The sequence below is a fragment of the Panthera tigris genome, chromosome A1 (genome assembly GCF_018350195.1).
Source record: "Panthera tigris isolate Pti1 chromosome A1, P.tigris_Pti1_mat1.1, whole genome shotgun sequence".
NCBI lineage: Eukaryota > Metazoa > Chordata > Mammalia > Carnivora > Felidae > Panthera > Panthera tigris.
This window is the reverse complement of record NC_056660.1, coordinates 19,479,057-19,500,979: the sequence shown is the minus strand read 5'-3', so window position 1 is coordinate 19,500,979 and position 21,923 is coordinate 19,479,057. Positions and strand designations below refer to the sequence as shown.

Sequence of the window (21,923 nt, the reverse complement as noted above, 5' to 3'; positions counted from 1 at the left end):
TTGGCTGCAGGCAGCGGGTAGCCTACTGGGGACATACTCTGTCTTTTTGACGGTTACTAATAGGTCATGTGTTCAGCAGCCAAAAGAGTGATACAGGCAAGAATTACCTGAAGAATTCAGTGGAGGGGGATGGGGCTGCTGGAGATGGCTTCAGGAAGGTGGTGGGGTTTGAGCCGAGCATTGAAGGAAAGGAAGGACTCAGGTAAGCCAACAAGAAATAAACGAGATCTTTCCCCCGTGAGATCAATTAATCCAGAATCATTCCTCCAGGGCCTCTCTGAGGACTGTGCTGGACCGCATGGCTTTGGTACTACAGCAGAGGCCCAGGACAGGAGGGGCCACAGCTGTGCCACCCCTGACAAACAGGCACAGGCTCGCCGGCGCACCGGCCCACTCTGGGCCCTTCTTGGAGGCGGCCACAGGATGTGGTGGCTACAATAACCCCCTTCGAAGCCACCAGGCCTCTGTGACTTGGAGCAAGTTAGAAGTCAAGTCTGGGAGCCTTGGTTCCTTCATTTTTGAAAATGAGACATCTTAGAGGACCTTGAGAAGACTGAATGAGGGAAGATACAGAAAGGACACAGCACACCCCTGGCGCCCATTGGGTGCCTAACACACGTCTGTTCCCTTGCCCCTTAAGTGAATCTGATCTGCCTTATTCTCCACTGGCTGGATTGAAATTCCCCACAGCCACGGTTTTAAAGTTTACGTGAAACATTTTCATGGCAAAATACTACTTAATAGATTTAGAAAGCACGTTAGCATAGTTCCTAGTTGCTTGTCAAAACGTTCACTTGCATTCGATGGGGACTGTTTATCCTTCGCACAATTGAATTTTTAATTCATCAGATGTTCTCTTTTCCTTTTCACAGTTGTGGGATATGACCCCGGTCGTGTCTTGATGACACTGCAGGCATCACAAAGATAGTATTTACTCAAGAAACGGTTGTTCTAATCCACATCATTACTGGAGCTGCAAGCGGACGTGTGAGAGTTCGAGAGAAACTGCAGAGCGGGGCTGAGCTGACGGGGTAGCAACGCGTACAGGGGTGAGCTCGTGAGTGAACGCTGGCGAGGGAGCCTTTCAACGCGTTCATACGATATAAAAGAAGATATTTTTTTAGCAAATGGTTTATACAGTCTGGCTGTGCTACATTGTTTTGAGCATACTGAAAACTCTGTGTGGGGTGTTTAATTTTTACATTTTCAACACTTCGTTTTGGTTGTTGCTTTGCGTGTTGGAGAAATGACGGAGGCATCTGTTCAGGGTATTTTTGGTCATTATAAAGTCGTTTCCATGTTTTCTTCACTTCCGGCACATATTCTGTGGTCAGCGTCTTTTTCTTCTGTTACCTACTCTCCGCTTCATCGGCTCTTTGCCAGTGTGTTTATATTTACGCTCTTTCTTCTCAGCGTTTCCGCTTTCACAGAAATCCTCTTCAACAGAGAGAGCTGGGAAACCATTCATGTGGGTTTTCCAGCCGACTTCTTGAATCACGTGAAGAGTTAGCCCTTTGACACGTCTCACTCGCTCATGTTCTGAGTAGACGTGACCTTGTGCTTCTGCCTCCGTGTCTCCGTCTTTCCTACGTTACAAAAAGGCTATGAGAAAGCTGCTCCCAACCACTGTCCCCACAGAGGTGGGTGATTGTAACTCAGAGCTTCAACTCGCAGTGCCTGGGTCATTTCTAATTCAGTTGGAGCTGTCTGAGCCTTTTCTGTTTTGGCTTTATTCACATAGCTCTTCCTCGCTCACAATATTCGAAACAAACACAACACAACGAAACAAAAACCCATGACCTTGGGGTGGGGGGGGAAGCATCTGTAAGATGTGTTTCTCTGCGCTGCACCTCTGAATTTGAATGTGTTCGTTACTGCGAGATCGTATCCTGCTCTACTCACCATCTGTATTCTCTTCCCCTTTAAAAACTAGATATTTAAAGATTTTGATCTTAATGTATTTCAGAACACTGTGCACACTTTCGTACTAAACCTGTGTGATCTGAGACGTAAAAGGTACCGAGTCGTACAGCTCATACTGTGTTCTGATTGGGAATGTTAAAAATTTTTTAAAAAGTGGGTGGGGAGCTTAGAAAATGAACCTGAAGAGCTCTCAGTTGAAGGGAATCCAGACAGACTTGATGAAGTGAAATACTCTTACGTGTAGTGACTCACCTCAGGCCACTGAAGTCCCTTTTAGGAATCTTATTTTCACCTGTAAAGCCAGACTGCGTTAGCAGCAGGCATGCAAGATGAGCCTGCCCCATTGTGCGCGCTTTACATGTACCGCCTCGTCACCCTCCCCTGGCAGGGGCGGCCGGGGATCACTAAGTCTCGAGATCGCCAGGTTAAATCAAGCCTCGCCGATAAACAGGCCAATGACTTGCCCTTCACTATCCATATTAGCTTGTGCATTCCTGATTTGACAGTTTTTTTTGGTGGTAGTATTTGAAGTGCTCCCGATTTTTCTTTCACTTCGGGCTTTTCTTTCCAACCAGGAAAAGTACTACCAGCCTTACGTGGCTGCCGTACTCCCATTCTCTGAAGACCCCTGACACTGGCCCGTGTAGGACGCGGGGAGGGGGCTTCCTAGAGAGGGTCCGCTGCTGCAGCGCTGGGATGCAGGACCAGTGCGCACGCCCCGTGCAGCCAGAGTAACGGCGGCCATCATCCGAGACCTCAGACCGGATGAGCTCACGTGCCCAAACGCTAAGATTGCGTGTGCGCGTGTGCACGCCCACGGAAGCGGTTACCACCGGTCACATCATTGTCCCCTTCCACATGACCCTTACTTACCATCAGTTGCCTGTTATAACTAATCCGAGTCTTTTCTGCATGATTGTGAGAGAGCTTTAAAAAGGGAATTCAAATATTCAAATATCTATATTATAGTCTACTACTAGAACTTGGAGCCGCTTACTAAGTTGCACGTGATAGAGAACCATGTGTTGGAAATGAGTAATAGAAATTAATCTGTTTTCCCTTCCTGGGTTTTGGAGCGTGGACTGTATACGGAGAGGGAGAAGCGTTAGGGAAGCGGTAGACCAGTGCCCCTCAAGCCTGACGTGGATGTGAGCTAGGTCTAGACGAGCTCACACCCCACCGGGGAAGCTGCCTGCCCCTATGGGGTCACGAGTGTACACCGCAGTCGCCCTGGTCCGTGACCCTGCACTTCACTGCAGCCACCTCCCTCCCAGCACGGCGGGACCCCAGCCCTCAGAGCCACTCGGAGGTCGAAACCACTCGACACCCCACCGATGAGAGTCGCGATCGGAAACCACAGATGTATCATGGCATCCGCTGCTCCGCCTTTTCCTTTTTCCTCGTCTGTGTGGGTGCTTGAATTTGGTGAGAAGTGCTTAGCAAACCAGCTGTGCGTGTTTGTGATACTGTGAATTCTTTGAGTTTTACATTGAGTGCCTCCGCCATTTTTGTAACTCATGGAGAGAGAGACGCGGGTGGTGCGTGTCTTCCAAGCATTTTGTGGCTGGAGGCTTCACCCATTAGGAGTGAAGGCTGGCACCAGCACTTGGCTCTGCTCCTGTCCAGGTTAACTGTCATAGTTCTTGTTTTGCCCTATTGGAATTGCACTTTACATATGTTTTTGCTCTGTTACTTGACCAGTTCCGGCAAGTGATGCCTTACCTGAAACTGGCAAAACTGCACACATGTCATGCACAGACTTATTCTTCGTTTGGTAGGATAAAACCAATCACCTGCTCTCAGTTTCTCCAAAGAGATGTTACTGGAACCTCTAGCTGCCTGGGTTTGTGTCCACAGTAGCAAAAGTCGTTTTAAATTAAGCACTTGGAATTGCATGTCTTTTTATATGCGGTCAGTCAACGGCCTGTTTCTCATTTGGTTGTTTGAATTATTCAAGGAATCATAAAATCACAAAACTGGAAGGGATCTTCAGAGATCTAGAGTGTTCCAAGCAGAAAACATGTAGTCACACCAGGCAGTTGGATACAGCTGAGGTGTAAACAAGAGAACCTAAAAGAAGAGTTTTTGAGGAACAGTTGCTTTTGGACCTTAACTAGTAATGGCATGACCAGGAGGAGTGACTTCCAAGCAGCTCTTGGGAACCAGATTTGATGCTCTCATAGGGGAACCTGACACTTCTTTTGGCTCCAGCCTTGTTTACGAGTGGGCGGGTACTGCTCAATGAGGCAACTGTTGCTGGTCTTGATCAGAATAAACTCATTCTGGCGCTCTTCTCCATGGACCACCCCAGCAGCCAAATCCAAGTGGAAATCCGAGGGTGTTGAAAATTCATCTTCCCTTTTGTCTGAAGGCTAGCCTTGAGTCAGTCAGTCTTAGGGAACGTGATCACCTTTTCATGGTTTGGGATTCATTTTTTTTTTTTTTTTAATGTTTATTTATCTTTGAGAGAAAGAGACAGAGTGCAAGTGGGAGAGGGACAGAGAGACAGACACACAGAATCCGAAGCAGGCTCCAGGCTCTGAGCTGTCAGTCAGCACACAGCCGGACATGGGCCTCGAACTCATGAACCACGACATCATGACCTGAGCCCAACCAACTGAGCCACCCAGGTGCCCCAGATTCATTTTTAAAAAGCATAATTTATTTTTGCTTAAAAATCAATTTTTAAAGCCTGGATTTTGACTTTTAAGTAAAGGGAGAGCTCTAAACTGTGTACCAAAGTTACTGGCCACAAATATTCATTAAATGAGATTCCTTTGCTTTGGCCTTTTCATTGTTTAATTGTATGTAAGCGATCTCCTTCACTAAGATATATATTTTAAAGTAAAAGCACTTTGCCCAAACAGTCTTCTTTTTCTCTCCTTTAAAATAATGGTAAATTTTGGGGCGCCTGCATGGCTCAGTCGGTTATGCATCCGACCTCGGCTCAGGTCATGATCTCACGGCTCATGGGTTCGAGCCGCAAGTCAGGCTCTGTGCTGACAGCTCAGAGCCTGGAGCCTGCTTCGGATTCTGTGTCTCTCTCTCTGCCCCTTTCCTGCTTGCGCTCTGTGTCTCTCTCAAAAATAAACATTAAAAAATTTTTTTAAATAAAAATAAATAAAATAATAGTAAATTTTAACTGAAAGTGGGTATCTAGCAAGTTGACTGGGAAGCACAGAGTTCTCTAGGTGCTCCTAGAGATCGTAGCCCACTTGAGCCATCTGTTGAGTGTCCACCACATACGAGGGCTTTGAACTAGGCCCTGGGGTGCTGGGGTCCACTTCCTGGCCTGGGCAGAGGCCACACGGGGAGCAGATGGGTCATTTCAGTCCCATGTAGTTCATTCAGTGAAAGGAGCATGCTTGAGGTCCCCCCGGGGAGTTCTGCGCAGGGTGCCCCTCCCCCAGCAGAAAGGGTTTCTGAGCCGGTTAAAGGTGGAGGTGGGGTTAGTGGAGTCGGGAAGGGACCTGTAGGCTGCAGAGACAGAAACAAATGCCTACGATCTGGCATCAGCCTGGTACGCAGAGGCCACAAGTGGTTTGGAGTCGCCGGAGAATAATCGCGCGCTCAAGCGGCAGTCCTGGGGCCCGAGCTCTTGTCATTACGGGCGGGCCCGTGCAGGGAGGGAGGCCGCACACAGTTCGCCAGGAGGGGTTCGCTCAGAGTTTGAGAGTCAAGTTTTCCTGCAGCTGAGGCTAGTATCAAAGTTTGTTTGTTTTTCCTTTAGAAATACCTGGGATTGTTATGTTAAAATGGCCCTTGGTAATTAATTTTTGAAGTTTCTGGAGGCACAGCCCCGTCCCGGAGGCCGTGAGGTGGAGCTGGAGACCGCTGCATGCATGGACTCGGCCTGGGAGAACTTGCCTGCTAGTTCCCTCATCGCGCAGGTGGGCCAGTCGCGGCTGCTCCCCTTTGAGAAAGGAAAGAGCTTGCCTGGGGCAGGAGGAGACTGTGCTAGACAACTGTGGCCAAGCCCGTCGGTGCGCAAGCAGGCAGCTGCCCTCAATTTCCCTGTCGGCCTTAAATCGTTCTCGCAAGTAATGGGTCATCTCAGTACAGTGTGGCAAATGTGATAAATCCTCCTCCTGGTGGCACTAGCCACGTGGAAGGGAACATTTTCCTCAATTCCGAGACTGTGAAAAGGGCTCGGGCAGCCCCCACCTCAAAGACCCGGCCCCGCCCAGCCAGGGCACCCCGACATTCTGCCGTGGGGCTCGGCACTTTCTAGTTCTTGCCATTGCATCCGTTCGCCTTTGTCTTGCGCTAGCCAGGTATCGTGTGTCCGTAACTTCATTCAGGGCACCCGTGTTCATTTTTCAACTTCTGCTCAAGTTTACAACCAAGAATTACATACATACCAACCCTTGGGGTTTTTAGTTTGTAATTTTGCCCGTGAACATTATCCCTTCCACTGAGAAACCTATTTAGGCCTAACACCCAAAAGCAGTCTTCAGAAATTAGATCTGCCCAGTACTGGAGTGGGATTCCTCCCTGTGTTCCCCGTGCCAGGAAATGTTTGCACAGCCAGTAGACAGCCCCTTGTCGGCAAAGCGGGAGGGAGGCTGAAGCCTGGAGTAGGGATCGAATTTGATGATCGTCCTTAAGACCCCTTCCAGTCCTGCGATCCTGTGATTCCATTTATGTTGTTTACTGTGTGACTAGTGGCTGACATAGGAATGTCTTTGTCTTCTGTCACATCACATAAACTGCTTGCTGCGTGTTTCCATCTAGAGGTCTGAAGAAGATAAAGAAGGTGGAACTTGATCATGGTACCATCTCATTAAAAATAGATACCTCAAACTGCCCACCTTTGTGACTTAAGAAGCGTATCTGACTTTCTTGGGAGAGACGGTGTCAGGGAACCGCAAGTTAGTTTTGACATTAGATTTAGAATCTGACCTTGATACCTTTCTCCCTCGGTTCTCTGGGAATCAGAAGAGGGCGAACTATACTACAAAAAGGGAAAATGGTTTGAAAAAAGTATTTCATTTGTCTCCACTTTTCTTTTTCCCATCCAGGTGGATGGCAGCCTTAGGTCAGTAGCATCCACCCGTCTGAAGTATAGACCAAACACTTGTGTCACTGGTAACCATGGTACTCTTGATATATTTGTGTTTGGCGCCATTTGCCTTGCTTTTTTAATGACTTTTTTTCACGTACTGTCACTTTGCAAAAGAAAATCTTTATATGAAAAGGACAAAAACTGTTACTAACTGGACAACAGGGAAGGTGCTAGCTCCACGTTCGTGCCTGCCTCCCACACTTCATAACCAGGGAAATGGACTCTGCCATCGTGCACGCCGTCAGTCTGCGGCCACCTCCGCACCTGGCCGCAGCAGGCACGTCACTTTTCGGGTGTCTTTTTCTTTCTTTCTGAAATGAGATTCCCCAGGGGGTCAGGCTGAGAAGGTAATGAGCCCGAGGCTGGAACCGATCTCTCGAGTGTGGTTCCAGCAGAACCCTCCGGCATGGCCATGCTGTCTGCCGGTAGAGTCCACCAACCAGACTGGACAGGCTCGACCTTGACTTCCTGACTGATCCGGTGAGACAGAGCAAGAATTTCTTACCATGTCAAAATGTCTGTATCCCGTTCTCTGTTCAAATGCTGCTGGATGTTGTGAATGTTTTTCAACTCTGCTCACTTTCCCACTGTGTTCCCTCTGACTGAAACATGCCTGTAGCCATTACCAGTGTAAGAGACTCTCAATGCAAAGTTGCCTCCACGGTTTAAAATAAATCTCTGTGGAAACCTTCCCGCATTGAGTGGTCCCTCATTGTTGTCGTCAAGCTAAAACGCGCGGCCACATGCATCCCAACAGCCCCCCTTTGGTGCTAACCGTGGGAGGGAAGGGAAGTCTCTGGGCCACTCCTGCACCTGGCTGTCTAGACCTGGGGAGAGCCACAGTCTGGAAACCAAGGTGAGCCACCGTTTACCCCAGGCCCTGCACAGCAAATGGGCTGTGGCCGCGTAGTCCTTTTTCTTTTCTTTATCTTTCACGTAAGTCTGCTTTAACTGTATTGAAACTTTCCAACTGAGGAGAAAGGACTTCAGGGCTAAAAATTCAGGAAGCCAATTTTATGGATCGGAAGAGAGGTGGGAAGAAAACAATGGCTTGCGTGGCACTGAACAGTGGGTGGGGTCGCTGAACTGCCCTTCACACCAAGGCCCTGTGACTGGTGGCCCCTCTCCCTCCTGGCCCCTTTGTGACAACCCACCCACACCCTGCACTCCAGAAGTACCATCCACTCCGCCCACCCCGTTTTCTTCGGAAAAGGACGGATGCAAATGGAGCCGATACTCGCTGACCTTCCGGGCAGGCGCACCCAGAAAACCCCTTCCTGGGGTGCCTTGGCTGATAGCCTGGATCTGAGCACCTCTGAGGAAACGTCCACTTGGGTTTTCCTCCTCTATGAATGATGAGTGAGGGTTATTTTGCCTTGAACACCAAGAACGTACGTAGATATTTCTATATGTGTTTATTGATGTTGTTACAACTTTGCAGTCATTAGGAGGTAAAATGGGGTAGCATAGAAGTTTTTCAAACTAGCACTAGAATGCCAGGTGCGTAATATTTTTTTAATGTTTATTTTTGAGAGAGAGAGAGAGTGTGCAAGCAGGGGAGGGGCAGAGAGGGGGCACAGAGTCCAAAGCAGGCTCCAGGCTCCAAGCTGTCAGCACAGAGCCCGACGTGGGGCTTGAACCCACAAACCATAAGATCGTGACCTGATCCAAAGTCGGACACTAACCAACTAAACCACCCGGGCTCTCTGCCACGTGCATTACTGAAGCCACTCCTAATCTTAAGCAAATGTAAACTGGCCTCATGTAATTTGTTCATGTAAATATGTGCTATCCCATAATCATGCTTTGAGCCTAGGGCCACAAAGGGGCTGCACATGATGGAGGCAGTGTGGAGCCCTCTCCTGGGGTACGGAGGTGCACAGCCCATTAGCACGTCTCCCTCTTCCCACCCTGCTTCCCTCAAACCAAGAATGCGGGGTGATCTTAAACACAGCATTTTTAAGAAAACCAAATTTTCAAATCAAGGAGAAATTTGCACAGGGGGGGAATAACCTGTGGAAGGCCCACCGGCCCTTGGTGCCTGCCTTCCCTGGCCCTGAGTTGACTCTGGTCTGGCTTCCTTAGATCTCTGAGCCAGCTCTTCAGGATTTCTATTAGTTTCCCCCCTTCAGTCGATGAGGAGGATGGTCTGGCAAGAGGGCAAGTATGTGGGAACCGATTCCTGAGCTAAAAGTGAGGGAGAAACCAAGCTGTGAGAACGGCAGCTTCGTGACTGGCCTCTGCCTGTGGCTGCAAGGGCCCCAGATGGGTCATGTCACCGACCCCTGCCGGGGGCCCACAAGTGCCGCCCCAGCCCTCAGGGGTCCACACGGAGGAGTGTCCTGACATGCTACATACAGCAGGGAGACCCAGCAGGGGAGAACAAGGAGTCAAGGGGAGTTTGCCTGACACAGACATTGGGGGCTGAGGGAGGGTCTTGGGGCAGGGGTGCGGCTGGGTGGGGCCTGCCCACGGCAGGAGTGTGAGGTGTTCGGGAACCGGGCAGGCGGTAGCCAGGGGAGAAGTGCAGCCATCCTCACGGCCACAGGGTCACCGAGAGCCTCACAACGGCTCAAGCAAGAGTGGTATCCGTGATGGAGAGAGAGCCAGAGAGAAGACGCGGCTTCCCCCCGGAGGTCGTTCCTGGCCACCTCCTCCCAGCTCCTCCTCTCCCGGAGCTTGTCCCTTGGGACTCTGCCCAGCTAGAGAACAAAACCCCAACAGATAACCGCCTCCAGAAATAGAAAAGCCGAGTCACGGCCAACGTGCTTCGTGTTGCTGCTATGGATGGATCCCGTTCCCCGGGGTTCGGTCAGCTTCCCAGGTGAACTTCCACCTCCCCGGTTGGGATCACCTTTACCTAGGGAGGGTGTGGCCTCGCCTAGGACTTTGATGACCCTGATCACAACCTGAGGACTTCTGTCTTCCAGGGACCCCCCCTGAGTTCAGAAAGATGGGGAAAAAAACGGGGGGTGTAAAATCTGGTGGGGCACTTTACAAAACTCACCCCGACAGGCCAGGGACCCGTCTCACCGGTGAAGCCTGGGGACACTCATGGGGAAAGAGGACAGTCCCACCCTACCCTGAGTTTCATGGAGGGGAGGCTTCACGTGGAGAGGCCCCAGCCTGTGGTTAGAGAGTGAGTGCGTGGGCCGCCCTCCCAGACCCTGTGCTGAGGTGTGCGGGGTCGCAGGGGCGGGGCAGCCACAGCATGCCGTCCTGGAGCCCGGTGTACGGCCGCGAGAAGGAAGGGACAGAGACACGAGGAGATTACGACGGCATTCTCAAGTGAAGAGACTGTGGATGGCTGGCCTCCTCTTAATACCAGTACCGCCAGTAACACAAAGGACTGTGATCGGGAACTGCTCTCTTTCCCCTTCAAAACAGCACTCAGCCAAGCTGCTCGGCTTCCAGACCTTCTTGTTAGGCCCTGAGGGGTCGCCCCTCGGCCTGGGTGGAAAGTGCTGCCCGCCAGAGCCTGCGTGTTGGGTCCTGTGCCCTCCGGGCCCTGGGACATGGGCACCCGTCCCAGCCCATCCCCTGGGAGAGAAATCCCCCGCACAGCCCCCCTTCCCTCTGCATGCTAGACCCGGGTCTCCTTCCAACGGCGTGAGGGCCGCGCTGAGGCCGAGGCCGCTCGAACGCTCAGACTCCCGCCTCCCGGGTCGGCTATCTTGCTCGAATGAGTCTGGCCTCTCAGAGTATCCTGGCTGGTGGCTTCTTGAATTGCTGAAGTGTTTTCTCCTTTTCAGGGAGGAACACGGTAAGAGCCAAGCTGCTCGGCAGCGTCCTCCCTCCCCACCCTGGCCCTTGGCTACACACAGGTTCCTCACCCAGCGTCACCTCCCCGGGGCCCCACGGCCGGCTGCAGGCGGCGGCCCGTTTGCCCACGGGCCTCCGGGAACACGGCGTCTCTACAGTGAGCACACTGGGAAACAAAAGCGTTCTCCTGGGAAGCCAAGGAAAGAAAAACCAGAGTGAACCTTCAAGAGCTGTAATGAGATCAGAGGATGTCAGAGCTAGAAAGGATCGTGTCATGTAGGGCTCTCATTTTTTAAATTAAAAATAAGCTTTTTTCTTCTTTTTTACAGAAGCAGTACTTACTTGTTTGTTATGGGAAAATGAGGAAATACCGATGAGCAAGAAGGAATCTGGCGCCTTCTGTTGCAGTGCTCATGGAGGACAGGCGTCCATGTGCTCAGTCCCCCCGTCCAGCCCTCCCTCGGGTCTCCAGGGCCACAGCCGGGCTGCCTGAACCCAAGAGGCCTGGTCGTCGCTCTGTGACCTGTGGGCCAGGCGCACAGATCCGGGCGGTGGGCTTGCTGGCGGAGATTTTGTAAGCACACAGGCTGACGGTGGAGGTGTGCGGATGATGCGCCCAGGGCACCAAGGGGCAGGGGGCCCTCCGCGGCCTGATGGCGCTCACCTCGGTCAGGCAGAGCCAAGCACGTCTCCCTCAGGAAGGGAGAAGAACCGAGAAGCCGCTCTGCCAGCACTCCTGGCCTGAGTCGCTCCTGGGGCGTGTGCTTCCCTGAGAACGTCCCCTGGGCATTCGTCACAGGATATTCAGAGCCTCCTCGGGTCTGTGCATCAGAGGGCTAATCTGGGCCAGGTCTCCGAGCCAGGGTTCTGCGGCACGCTCCCCAGCACCACCACACGTCTCCTTCTACGGCCGCGCGGGTATAGGAAGAATCGGATCACAAGGAATGCACAGTTTTGGAACCGGATCTCTTCCTTGAATGATACAGTGCAGACAGTTGTCGTCTCCCACAGGCATTTATCTACGGCAGGGTTTTCAGGTTTGAACAGATTCCTTGTACAGGTGTTCCATAATTTATCACCTCCCTCTCTCACTAGTGCTGCGACGAGCAGCCTCGTTTCCCAGATCTTTAATTATTTCTTAGGACGGACTCCAAGGATGCGTATCCAAATTAGGCTTCTAACAAACCGGCTCTCGGAGAGGGGGCAGCGGTGTTCGAGAGCGTGCTTCCAGACGCCGTGGCCGGGCCTGGCTGGGCCGGCAGCCTCTGTGCTTGGTTCCCCCCTGTAAACGGGGTGACAGCGGTGCCCATCCCCTGGGGGCCATGAGGACACACGCATCGTACCCAGGTGGCACTGGGAGCGGCCATTGGCACCTCGGGTGTGTGGGGGCGTCTGCTGCTGGGTTTAGTTCCCTTGTTTTAGGAGGTCTTTCCCGAGAGCTCCTCATCAAGTTGGGAAGGGCAGATCCTGAAGACAGCTGTGCTCGCCTTCTGTTCCAACATGCTTCCAGATAATTCCAGTTGTCTCCTTAGTGATTATTACTTACCTTTGCACACTCGCCATTTCTAGAAACCTGGGTGGGGGTGCGGTGGCCTGGGCCTGTCCCCAGGTCCCCATCGGTCTCCCATTGACTTCCCTCGGCCCCGGTTCATGCCTCTCTGACACAGGAAGGCCAGCGTTTACCAGCCCCCTCTGTCACCAGGCTGCCGGAGTCAGGACAGCTCGTGGAGGAGGGGCCCCCGAGTGGTCCCCCCGACTCCAGCACTGCCCCCCCTCAGCCATGCCCAAGGCAAACTGGAGACCAAAGCACTGCCTCTGAGGACAAGGCTTCTCCCTTTCTAGTCCCAATGTGCCCCTCTTAAAGCAACTCCCTAGTCCTCTTTACTCTGGTTTTAGGTCATTCCTGGGGAGAGTCAATCCTGCAGCTGCTCTGCATGGAAGTTAAAGGCTGCGACCTTCCTGGCACGATGAGCAATGGAGCCAGGTGCCCTCGGGTTCCCCGCTCAGTTAGAACCCTCCGCTGCCTCTGGACGAGGGAGACTGGAGAGAGAAGGCGCCCTCAGGTGTGAGGCAAGGGAGCTGGCTGCAGGCGCTCGTCCCACAAGCCTCGTGTGGGACAGCAGTGTGCACAGATGTCACTTCCCGGTCCTCCTGATCAGCTCTTTATGGACGCCTCCCTGGAACCCAGGGCTGCACCCTGGCCCCCCCTCAGGAGGTGGAAGGAGCATAAGAGAGTGACCATGACAATGAAGGAAGTCATGCTGCACGCTGCCTGGGCCTCCCGAGCCCCTCCCTGTGAAATTAGTGCCCAGATCTGCCCCTTTCCCAAGGGGGTCATGCCACTCTAGCCTTCGCTGTACCTAGGCTGGGCGAGGGCAGGATCTGCCCTGCTGGCTGTGGGACCTCAGGCCCCCGGCACAGGCTGGCACTGAGCGGGCTGCCCACTAATATGTGAGTTAACTCCCATCTTAGAGCGTGGGCCACACGCTGGACATGCCTGGAGAGCACACCCTGCACGGGAGCCTCAGCTGTATCTCCGCTGTTGCCCAATCCCAGGGCAGCTTGCTTATGCTTCGCAAAGAACTCCATCCGGGCCTCTTTTGTAATGAGAGACTGGTTTATTCTCATGCCCCCTGGGAAAACTGGGAAGAAGTATGGCTCTTTGAAACATCAGGATTTCGAGTCCTGAGAAGTAATCCACCAGCAACGGTCCGCAGATCAGCGAGCAAAAGCGGGACATACTCGGGGCACGCGGAGGACAGAGGTGGAGTAGGGGAGCACTGGGCAGGGAGGCCTTCAGAGACAGACAGCACCAATGACAGGGGAGGGGACGGGTACCGGCAGCTTCACAGACAATGAGGGAGCCCCCCCCCCAGTTGAGTTTAAGGGCAAGAATGTCAACGTGGAAGTTACAGATGGGGCTTTTCGAAATAGCTGTCACACGCTGAGATACGGTGGTATGACTGTAGTTTCTGTTAAGATCAGGTAAGAGATCTGGACCCTTGCCTTTCATTGCTCCAGAACTGAACGTGCACGCCCTCCAAAGCGAGCACAGGGAACCCAGTCACTGCTGTGACATCTGTGGCCGGTGAGCCAAGGGCTGCCCACAGGAGGGAGGAGTGACCTCTCACCATCCTTACTCTCTCTGAGCCGTGCGGGGCAGGGACGCCTCTGCCAGGCTCCTTCCCGTTCGGATGGTCGCCAGCCCTCGGCAATTCTTCTGTGGGCCTGAGAAACACTGAGAAGAGAGCTGGCAGCTTCTGTGGCTTCTCCCAGGAGCACAGTGAAGGTCCTCCCTGGTCTGAGCACGGCCACGCCTGGCCCCTCATGAAGAGGACTCCCTCTGTGCCAGGAACTTTGCAGGGCCTGCCGTCAACTACTAGGATCCGAATTAATGTACATTCTAGAATAAACCTGTTGTGGAAAAGGGCCCATGTGGCACATTAATAAAATGCATCTTTTTAAAAAATTTTCATCCAAGTTAGCATCTAGTGCAAGAATGATTTCAGGAGTAGAATCCAGTGCCTCATCCCCTACATATGACACCCAGTGCTCATCCCAACAAGTGTCCTCCTTAATGCCCCTTACTCATTTAGCCCATCCCCCCACCCACCACCCCTCCAGCAACCCTCAGTTTGTTCTCTGTATTTAAGAGTCTCTTATGGTCTGTCCCCCTCCCTGTTTTCATATTTTGCTTCCCCTCCCTTATGTTCATTTGTTTTGTTTCTTCAATTCCACATATGAGTGAAGTCATATTTGTCCTTCTCTGACTCATTTCGCTTAGCATAATACCCTCTAGTTCCATCCACGTTGTTGCAAATGGCAAGATTTCATTCTTTTTGCTCACCGAGCAATACTCCATAAAATGCAGTCTTAAGGAAACCACGTCACTTACTTTGTTTTGTGCACAGACCATAGTTCCATTAAGTGCCGTCCTTTCTCACTTAGGTCGTTGGGATTCAGTGTCTGAACCAGCATTCCTCCCGAGGAGACTGTCGTCTGCAATACGTACAAGAGAAGTTTATAAACAAAAATGGACAATACCTTCCCATTCCTCTTCTCTGCCAAGCAGCATATTAATTTTCGCAGTGGTGGTGGTAACAAGGGGCCACAAACTTAGTGGCTTAAGGCCACACAGACGTGTTCTCTTACAGTTCTGGAGGCCGCAGGTCTGAAATCGAGGTGTCACAGAGCCGTGCTCGCTCTGCAAATGTTAGGGGAGACCAGTGCCTCGCCTTCCCCGGCTTCCAGGGGCTGCCTGCATTCCTTGCTCATGGCTGCCCTGCCCCAGTGACCTCTTCTTCTCCCGGAAGGAGACCGTCTCCTTCTCCAACTCGCACTCTCCTGCCTTCCTTCTGTTGACCCTCGTGCTTATGCTGGGCCCACCTGGATAACCCAGGACACTCCCCCCATCCCAATGTCCTTCATTTAGTCACTTGTGCAAGGTCCCCTTCCCCCGTGTAAAGGTGACATAGTGACAGGCCCCAGGAATTAGGACACGGACCTCGGGGGGTGGGAGGTGGTCATTATTCTGCCCACTACCGCAGAGTGGTATACGCAGCCTGCGTATACTGCCTTCTCCCTGATTTCTCTGAGCGGGTCATTTTAACCTATTAGGAGAGAACCGGCTCCACGAACCTGTCGTCTCTCATCGGAGCAGCATGCTCTCCAGGAAATGCACCCCTTCACCCTTGACCTGAATGCCTCCCACAGCTGCCCTGCTCTTCAGAGGCCTCCCTTTCCTGACGCTCTGCCCACTCCCGGATGATCGTGAGGAAAAGCCTCCGGGGAGGACTGGGGTCTTTAACGTTTCTAGTTGCGTAGCTCTGCCTCCCTTTTCGCAGGGAATTCGTAGGCTGTGTGTGGGCGGCAGGCAGCCACCTGGCCGTGGCAGGAGGCAGGAGTAGGGGACGCGAAGGTGCTCTTCGGAGCGGGTTCCCAGGAAGCCTCTACTGCCCGGATGAACATTCGGGAATCCTAGTCCACACGCCAGGAGCTCCTTAAGCACGTGTGTCCTCGGGGAGAAGCACCAGACTGACCCTCCTCTTGACCTGGGTCCCTCGCAGCCTTCAGTCAGCGCCTCTCCAGACACACCTGGCTGCCGTCCAGGCTGGCACAACACTGCTTGATTTCAGGTGACCAAAGAGAAGGCCCGTGGGCCCACCGGACAAGCTGGCTCTCCCCGTGGGTGTGGACCAAATGTAGGCCCACCGGCTTCCCGTCAGGAACGCCAAACCCACAAAACATCCCGAGAGGTCAACTCACCGCTCTGGAGTCGTGTTCTTCTTCCAAGGCAGGGATCAGGGCCCTCGTGAAAATACACACACCTGGGGAGGCACAGAGCGCTCGGTGAGGGTGGCAGGGAGCCAACTGGTGCCACGGGGCCCCTCCTGCCAGCGGCCCTGAGGAGGGGTGGGCGGTGCCTGACGAATGCCAAGTGGCCGCCTGGGCTGCCGTCTCCCTCCCCTCAGAGGGTTTTCAATCCAAATGCTGTAACTGGCTCCCGGCTGCTACTGCTTCCTTCTCGGGTCCCGTGAGACCTTCCTCTGCCCCCGGACTGGAGCCAAGATGCCTGAGAGCCCCACGTCCGGGGAGGAGGAGGAGCCCACGTTACAGGAAGGGGAGACGCAAAGTGTACAACAGTCTACGAGCCCACCGTGTGCAGAGAGTTTCTATGTGCACGTAAGTCTGTCACGTCTGGTCTGTGCGTCGAAAAGGACAAATAGGAAATACGAAATTTGGTAATACTGCTTATGTCCCAAGGGTGGGATGAAGTAAAACGTTGGCTTCCTTTGCTACCCATTTCTGCACTATTTGAATTAGAATAGTTTACAACAAGCATATAATTCTATGATTATTTCTGTAATCATAAAACATACATACACACACATTTTTAACAACATGAGAAAAATGCCGTTGAAGTGTGCCTGACACAGAACAACATTCACAGTACACAGAATGAGAAGTTACAACAGGGCAGGAACAGCGGAGTCCCATTTTTGTGAGGAAAGGTATCAAAACGGGAAATAGCTGCAAGGATGATACTTTGGTGCACTAAAGTGTTTAAAATGCTTATCTTTGAATGGTGGAATTATCGTTTGCCTGTCCTCGTGCCCATCTGTATTGTTTTTCAACGTGAGGTGAGAACAAGTAAGGGTTCCCGGTGCCAGGGCCCTGGGCTCTTTTCTGGGCCACTCCTGGGGGTTTCTGCTTGACCAGTTCCACCCAGTGCTGGACGCACCCTGGCAGCGCCCCGCTCAGCACCCAAGCCCGCAGGCGCAGCCTCGCACCACGGACCGGGCACCGGGGTGGGCGCCGGGAGCCTGGATTTGGGCCCCCACCAGCGATGGGACCGTGGGCAAGCCACCGTGGCAATTTCGGCCTTGGTGTCTTGTAGAGGGGAGACCGCTGGCCAGCCCGCTTCCTAGGGTCAGAGGGTTCTGTGGAGAAATAAAACGTGTGTGTGGACCGGAGGGCTCTCGGTGCATGTTTGCTTGTTACTTCGTTTCTGCATCAGCATTGGTAATTCCGGGTTTTGACTTCCATCCCAGACAGCATTCTTCATTGTCCACATCCCAGTTTATTTTTGGAGGGTCCTGCCTTGTGAGTCTGTGGATTCTGAAGTCTCCTGAGGACTCGGGCTCCAACAGCTGTTCCCCTCCATCCAGTGGCCTCAGACACTTCCTTTGTATTCACTGCCAGTGGCTCGCCGTGTGATTTCATTTGCGAGAAGGAGAAAGGCCTTCTGCCAAAAGCTATCTGCCCCATCGGCCTGCCACGGACGGATTGTCATAAATGACTCCTGAGCAAAGGAAATGAATGCTAGAAAGAGGTTCCACACGGCAGGCCTGCAGCCCCCTCCTCTGAGAGGCCCCGCTGCCCGCACCCAGCCAGGCTGAGGGCCGGGCTTGCTCACCCTGCCTGTCCGGGCACACCTCGTCTCTCCTCGCCTTGGACTTGGACGGATGAGAGCCAGGGTGAGCCTGTCTGCACCTCCCTTCCCTACCTCGGAGATAGATGTTGTGTGTTTTGTTGGCTGTTTCATCCCCTATGAGAATACACCTGAACCTTTTTTTTTTTTTTTTTTTTTTTTTTTTTTGGTGCAAAAAGCTAGTTTTATTAAAGCATGGGGAGGACAGGTCCAGTGGGCAGAAAGAGCTGCCAATTTAAATGTTAACAGAGTCTGCTGCAGGAGGATTGGCTGGGCCATTCATCCTGCCAGATACTCTCCTCTAAGGCACAGCCAAGTGGTAGGTGCTTTTTAAAATCTCCTGGAGAGGGACGCCTGGGTAACTCAGTTGGCTAAGCGTCCAGCTCTTTTTTTTTTTTTTTTTCAATTTATTGTCACGTTAGCTAACATACAGTGTATACAGTGTAGTCTTGGCTTCGGGAGTAGATTCCCGTGATTCATCACTTCCATACAACACCCAGTGCTCATCCCAACAAGTGCCCTCCTCAGTGCCCATCACCCATTTTCCGCTCTCTGCCTGCCCCCCCCACTGCCATCAACCCTCAGTTTGTTCTCTGTATTTAAGAGTCTCTTATGGTTTGCCTCCCTCTCCGTTTGTAACTTATTTTTCCTTCCCTTCCCCCATGGTCTTCTGTTAAGTTTCTCAAATTCCACATATGAGTGAAAACACAATTTCTGTCTTTTTCTGACTGGCTGATTTCATTAGTGTCAAACTCTTGATTTCAGCTCAGGTCGTGATCCTACAGTTCATGAGGTCAAACCCACATCAGGCTCTGTGCTGACAGCATGGAGCCTGCTTGGGAGTCTCTCTCTCTCTCTCTCTCTCTCTCTGCCCCTCCACAGCTCACACTCCCTTTCTCTCTCAAAATAAATAGGGGTGCCTGGGTGGCTCAGCAAGTTGAATGCCCAACTTCGGCTCAGGTCAGGATCTCACAGTTTGTGAGTTCAAGCCCCGCGTCGGGCTCTGTGCTGACAGCTCAGAGCCTGGGGCCTGCTTTGGATTCTATGTCTCTCTCTCTCTCTCTGCCCTTCCCTTGCTCATGCTCTGTCTCTGCCTCAAAAATAAATAAATATTAAAAAAAATAATAACTTAAAAAAATCTTTAAAAATATAAATAAATAAACTTCAAAAGAAAAACTCCTGGAGATCCACAGTTTTTAGCCACAGGCCCTCCAAGGGTTTTTCTATCTTTTGAAGCTCTCCCTTAACCCAAGTGCACAAAACGGGTCTTTCCTTGACCTTCTCCCACGCCCACCCGCTCCCAAAGGAGCAGATCTGATACATCATTTGCTTCTGTGCGCTTTCTGCCTCCCAGATCACCAGCTTCATCACCACAAAGAACATATGTAGCTCTTCACACACAGCACGCATTTCTCCTCCCTGAGAAGGAGGTGAACCATCTCTCTTTCTGGCCACAAGCGATTTATAATCCTTGAGCCTCCCAGCCAGGTTTTGGAGGCCCTTTCCGAGTGACTTCAGGACGGCAAAGGGAAACACGATAATAATCTGCTGAAAGAATAACATAAAAGTATGTAAGTAATGTGTGTGTGTATATGTGTTTGTATGTGTGCATGTGTATAATTTTTTATTAAAAGAATTGGAATCAGGAGACTCCCAAAGAGGTCCGGTGACTTATCCAAGTTCCCAGCAAGTGCATGCGAAGTGGAAAACAAATTGGCAAATCCCCCTTTTCTTGACTCATTAAACCCCGGCTGAGTCCCAGGCAACACAGGTGCCAAGGGAGTGGGAAGGTATCCCATTGTTTGCAAGTATTATTCCCTGAGGATGAACTTGGCCCCGGGAGCTCTTTGCCCCACTTGTCCAGAGCCCATCACAGGCCTGTTGCTAATCCCCACCCCCAACGTGAGCCAATGCCATTCTCCTCTCCCAAAGCTCTTCAACATCCTGGGCTTCCAACTGAATTAAGCAACAAACAAACAAACAAACAAAAAACCCAAAAAACAAAAACAAAAAACTCATTGGCCTGATATAGTGGACTTCTTGTGGAGAGGTACCCCATCCCCCTCCCTGAGGGGCGGGCCCACATCCTGTCTAAATCAACAAACACATAATGAAGTTGTTACCCTGGGCCAGGCACTGTGTTTGTCCCATCTGGCCTCGAGCCTCCCTCACCCAAGAATGTGGAAACAGAACCCTGGAAGTGAGTGCAGGTTGACTCAGTGGTGCCGCATTTGGCCCGTGTGCATGGAGAAGCGGAGCGAGTCTGTCTGCAGAAGGGGAGAGAGTGAAGCACTTGTGAGGAGTCTGTGGACAACGGTCCCAGAGAAGGGAGAAGTTTACCCTAGTTCCTCGTAGCAGTCCTGTCCTGTCCCTGACGCCCCCAAAGCCCAGCTGTGCCTCTGCCACAGGGTTCTGTGAGGACTGTCCTGTAGCCCACCAACAAATTCTTTTTGACTATTCAGCTTGAGTGGGTTCCTGTTACTTGTAACCGGACAATCCTTAAGACACAGCTTGTCTCAGCCAGGAAGTCTGCCAGTTCCTCTGTGCTAATCAGCTACCTTTCAAAATAACAGCATCCAGGTACTGCTAGGGCACTGTTGAAAATGGCTAATGGGTGCTTTTGGTCACTCATTTGAGTGTAAACCAGTTTGGTAACTTCCTTTCCTCCAAGACTGACCAGATAGGATCAGGGACATTTGGGGGATTCAGAGTTTTGATGCAAAAAATGGAAGGAGGGAAGGGAAGGGAAGGGAAGGGAAGGGAAGGGAAGGGAAGGGAAGGAGGGAGGGAGGGAGGGAGGGAGGGAGGGAGGGAGGGAGGAAGGAAGGAAGGAAGGAAGGAAGAAAGAAGGAAGGAAAAGAAAGGAAAAAAAGGGGAAGAAGGAAGGAGATATTTTAAGGGAGGCAATCCTGGGTGTAGGGAAGGCACCTTCAGATACTGGAAAATGTGCCCAAGGTTAGTCCTGCTCCCAGTAATAAGGAAAATAATTCATTATCATTATGACTCATTAGTATTTTTAATTTACACAATGCCTTCCTTCCAAGGAACTCATTATGTTGATGGAGGTTCATTATAAGAAAGAGATTTGGGAGTGGAATTTATGTTGGACACAGTCTTCTAAATATGGCAACAAGGACCTTTATTACATGGGTACATGACTTGAAGCAAAGCTCTCTCTATAAGCTAATTAGGAAGGGATGTAAAGCTGTGTCACGTCTGGGTGATGCTGAAGGAGAGATGTACCGCTCCCTTAAAGCCTTACTATAAAACCACACTCCCATCCAAATATTAAATGCATTACACTTGAAACTAATATGATCTTGTACATCAATTATACCTCAAAGAAATCGTGCTGCTCCTAAAATCGTAAAATATCCTGAGTTTGATATATTTGAATAGCATTAAAGTTAGTTATTGCTTGATGAGAAAACCGTATTGTAAATTTTACATTTTAGCACAGGAAAACTGACAGGTGTTTCTATTCGGAAACCTGCAAAGCCAGCTTGAATAGAGCCACGCTGGTTATGAGCCAGGGGATATCTGCCACCAGCTGGACTACCCACTGGACAAAGAACTTTGCTCTGGTTCTGGGAGGTTACTGGTGCAGATTTTAAAGGAGCGGACTCCTGCCCTGGTGGATCCCATCTGGTACTTCTCCACTCGTGTGGTAATAAAATGTCCCGTCGTGCTCCTGGGAGCCTCACACACTGACCTTACACGTTGCATAAAGACTGTTTCAAAGGTCATACAACCCGGGGAAGCCAGCCACACAGGTTCTTGCAGAAGACGAGGCACCAGGAGGCATTCATGCTGTCAGCCTCTTCTGGGGTATTCTTGGTTTGGGGTCAGACCACAGTGAGGGGGAGTCAGACTATTCCCTTTGCCCCCGACCTCAACTCATCCTCCCCATCCAGTTCCGTTCATTCAGTGAGTATTTGTCAAGGGCCTGCTCAATGGCAGCCCCAGCGCTAAGTACGAGGGGTACTGTGAGGGCCCCCGGCCTTCGTGTTCACCAAGCGTAAGCAGGCTGTTTCGTAATTAACTCACACTCACTGTTCGGGTCAGTGCCGTGATGGAAGAGTGTGTGCAGACCGTCACGAGCACGTGAGGCGGTGTGGAGTGGTGTGGGGGCCCACGTTAGCAGTGAGGTGGCATCTAAGATTTACAGGAGAGGTGGGAACAAGCTGTAAGGGTATTGGGAAGGGGTGAGGGCGGGGAGGAGGGTGCTCCGGTGTGAAGCAC

The 21,923-nt window shown here is 51.7% G+C and overlaps 2 protein-coding genes across 8 annotated transcripts in view; one reads left to right on the top strand and one right to left on the bottom strand.

Moving 5' to 3' along the window:
- The window catches only part of WDFY2 (WD repeat and FYVE domain containing 2), a 179,029-nt gene extending 174,605 nt beyond the window's left edge, over nucleotides 1-4,424 (top strand). For all 7 annotated transcript variants that reach the window (XM_042963255.1, XM_042963067.1, XM_042963131.1 and 4 more), the window contains one exon: nucleotides 873-4,424. In XM_042963255.1, coding sequence (XP_042819189.1) covers nucleotides 873-902 — 30 coding nt within the window. In that variant the 3' untranslated portion in view covers nucleotides 903-4,424. The remainder of the gene's footprint in view (nucleotides 1-872) is intronic.
- An 8,984-nt stretch (nucleotides 4,425-13,408) lies between these two features.
- Nucleotides 13,409-21,923, bottom strand: part of DHRS12 (dehydrogenase/reductase 12) — a 33,842-nt gene continuing 25,327 nt past the window's right edge. The window contains 2 exon segments of the mRNA XM_042998324.1: nucleotides 13,409-14,164; nucleotides 14,646-14,749. Of these exon segments, the coding sequence (XP_042854258.1) occupies nucleotides 13,732-14,164; nucleotides 14,646-14,749 (537 nt within the window). The 3' untranslated portion in view covers nucleotides 13,409-13,731.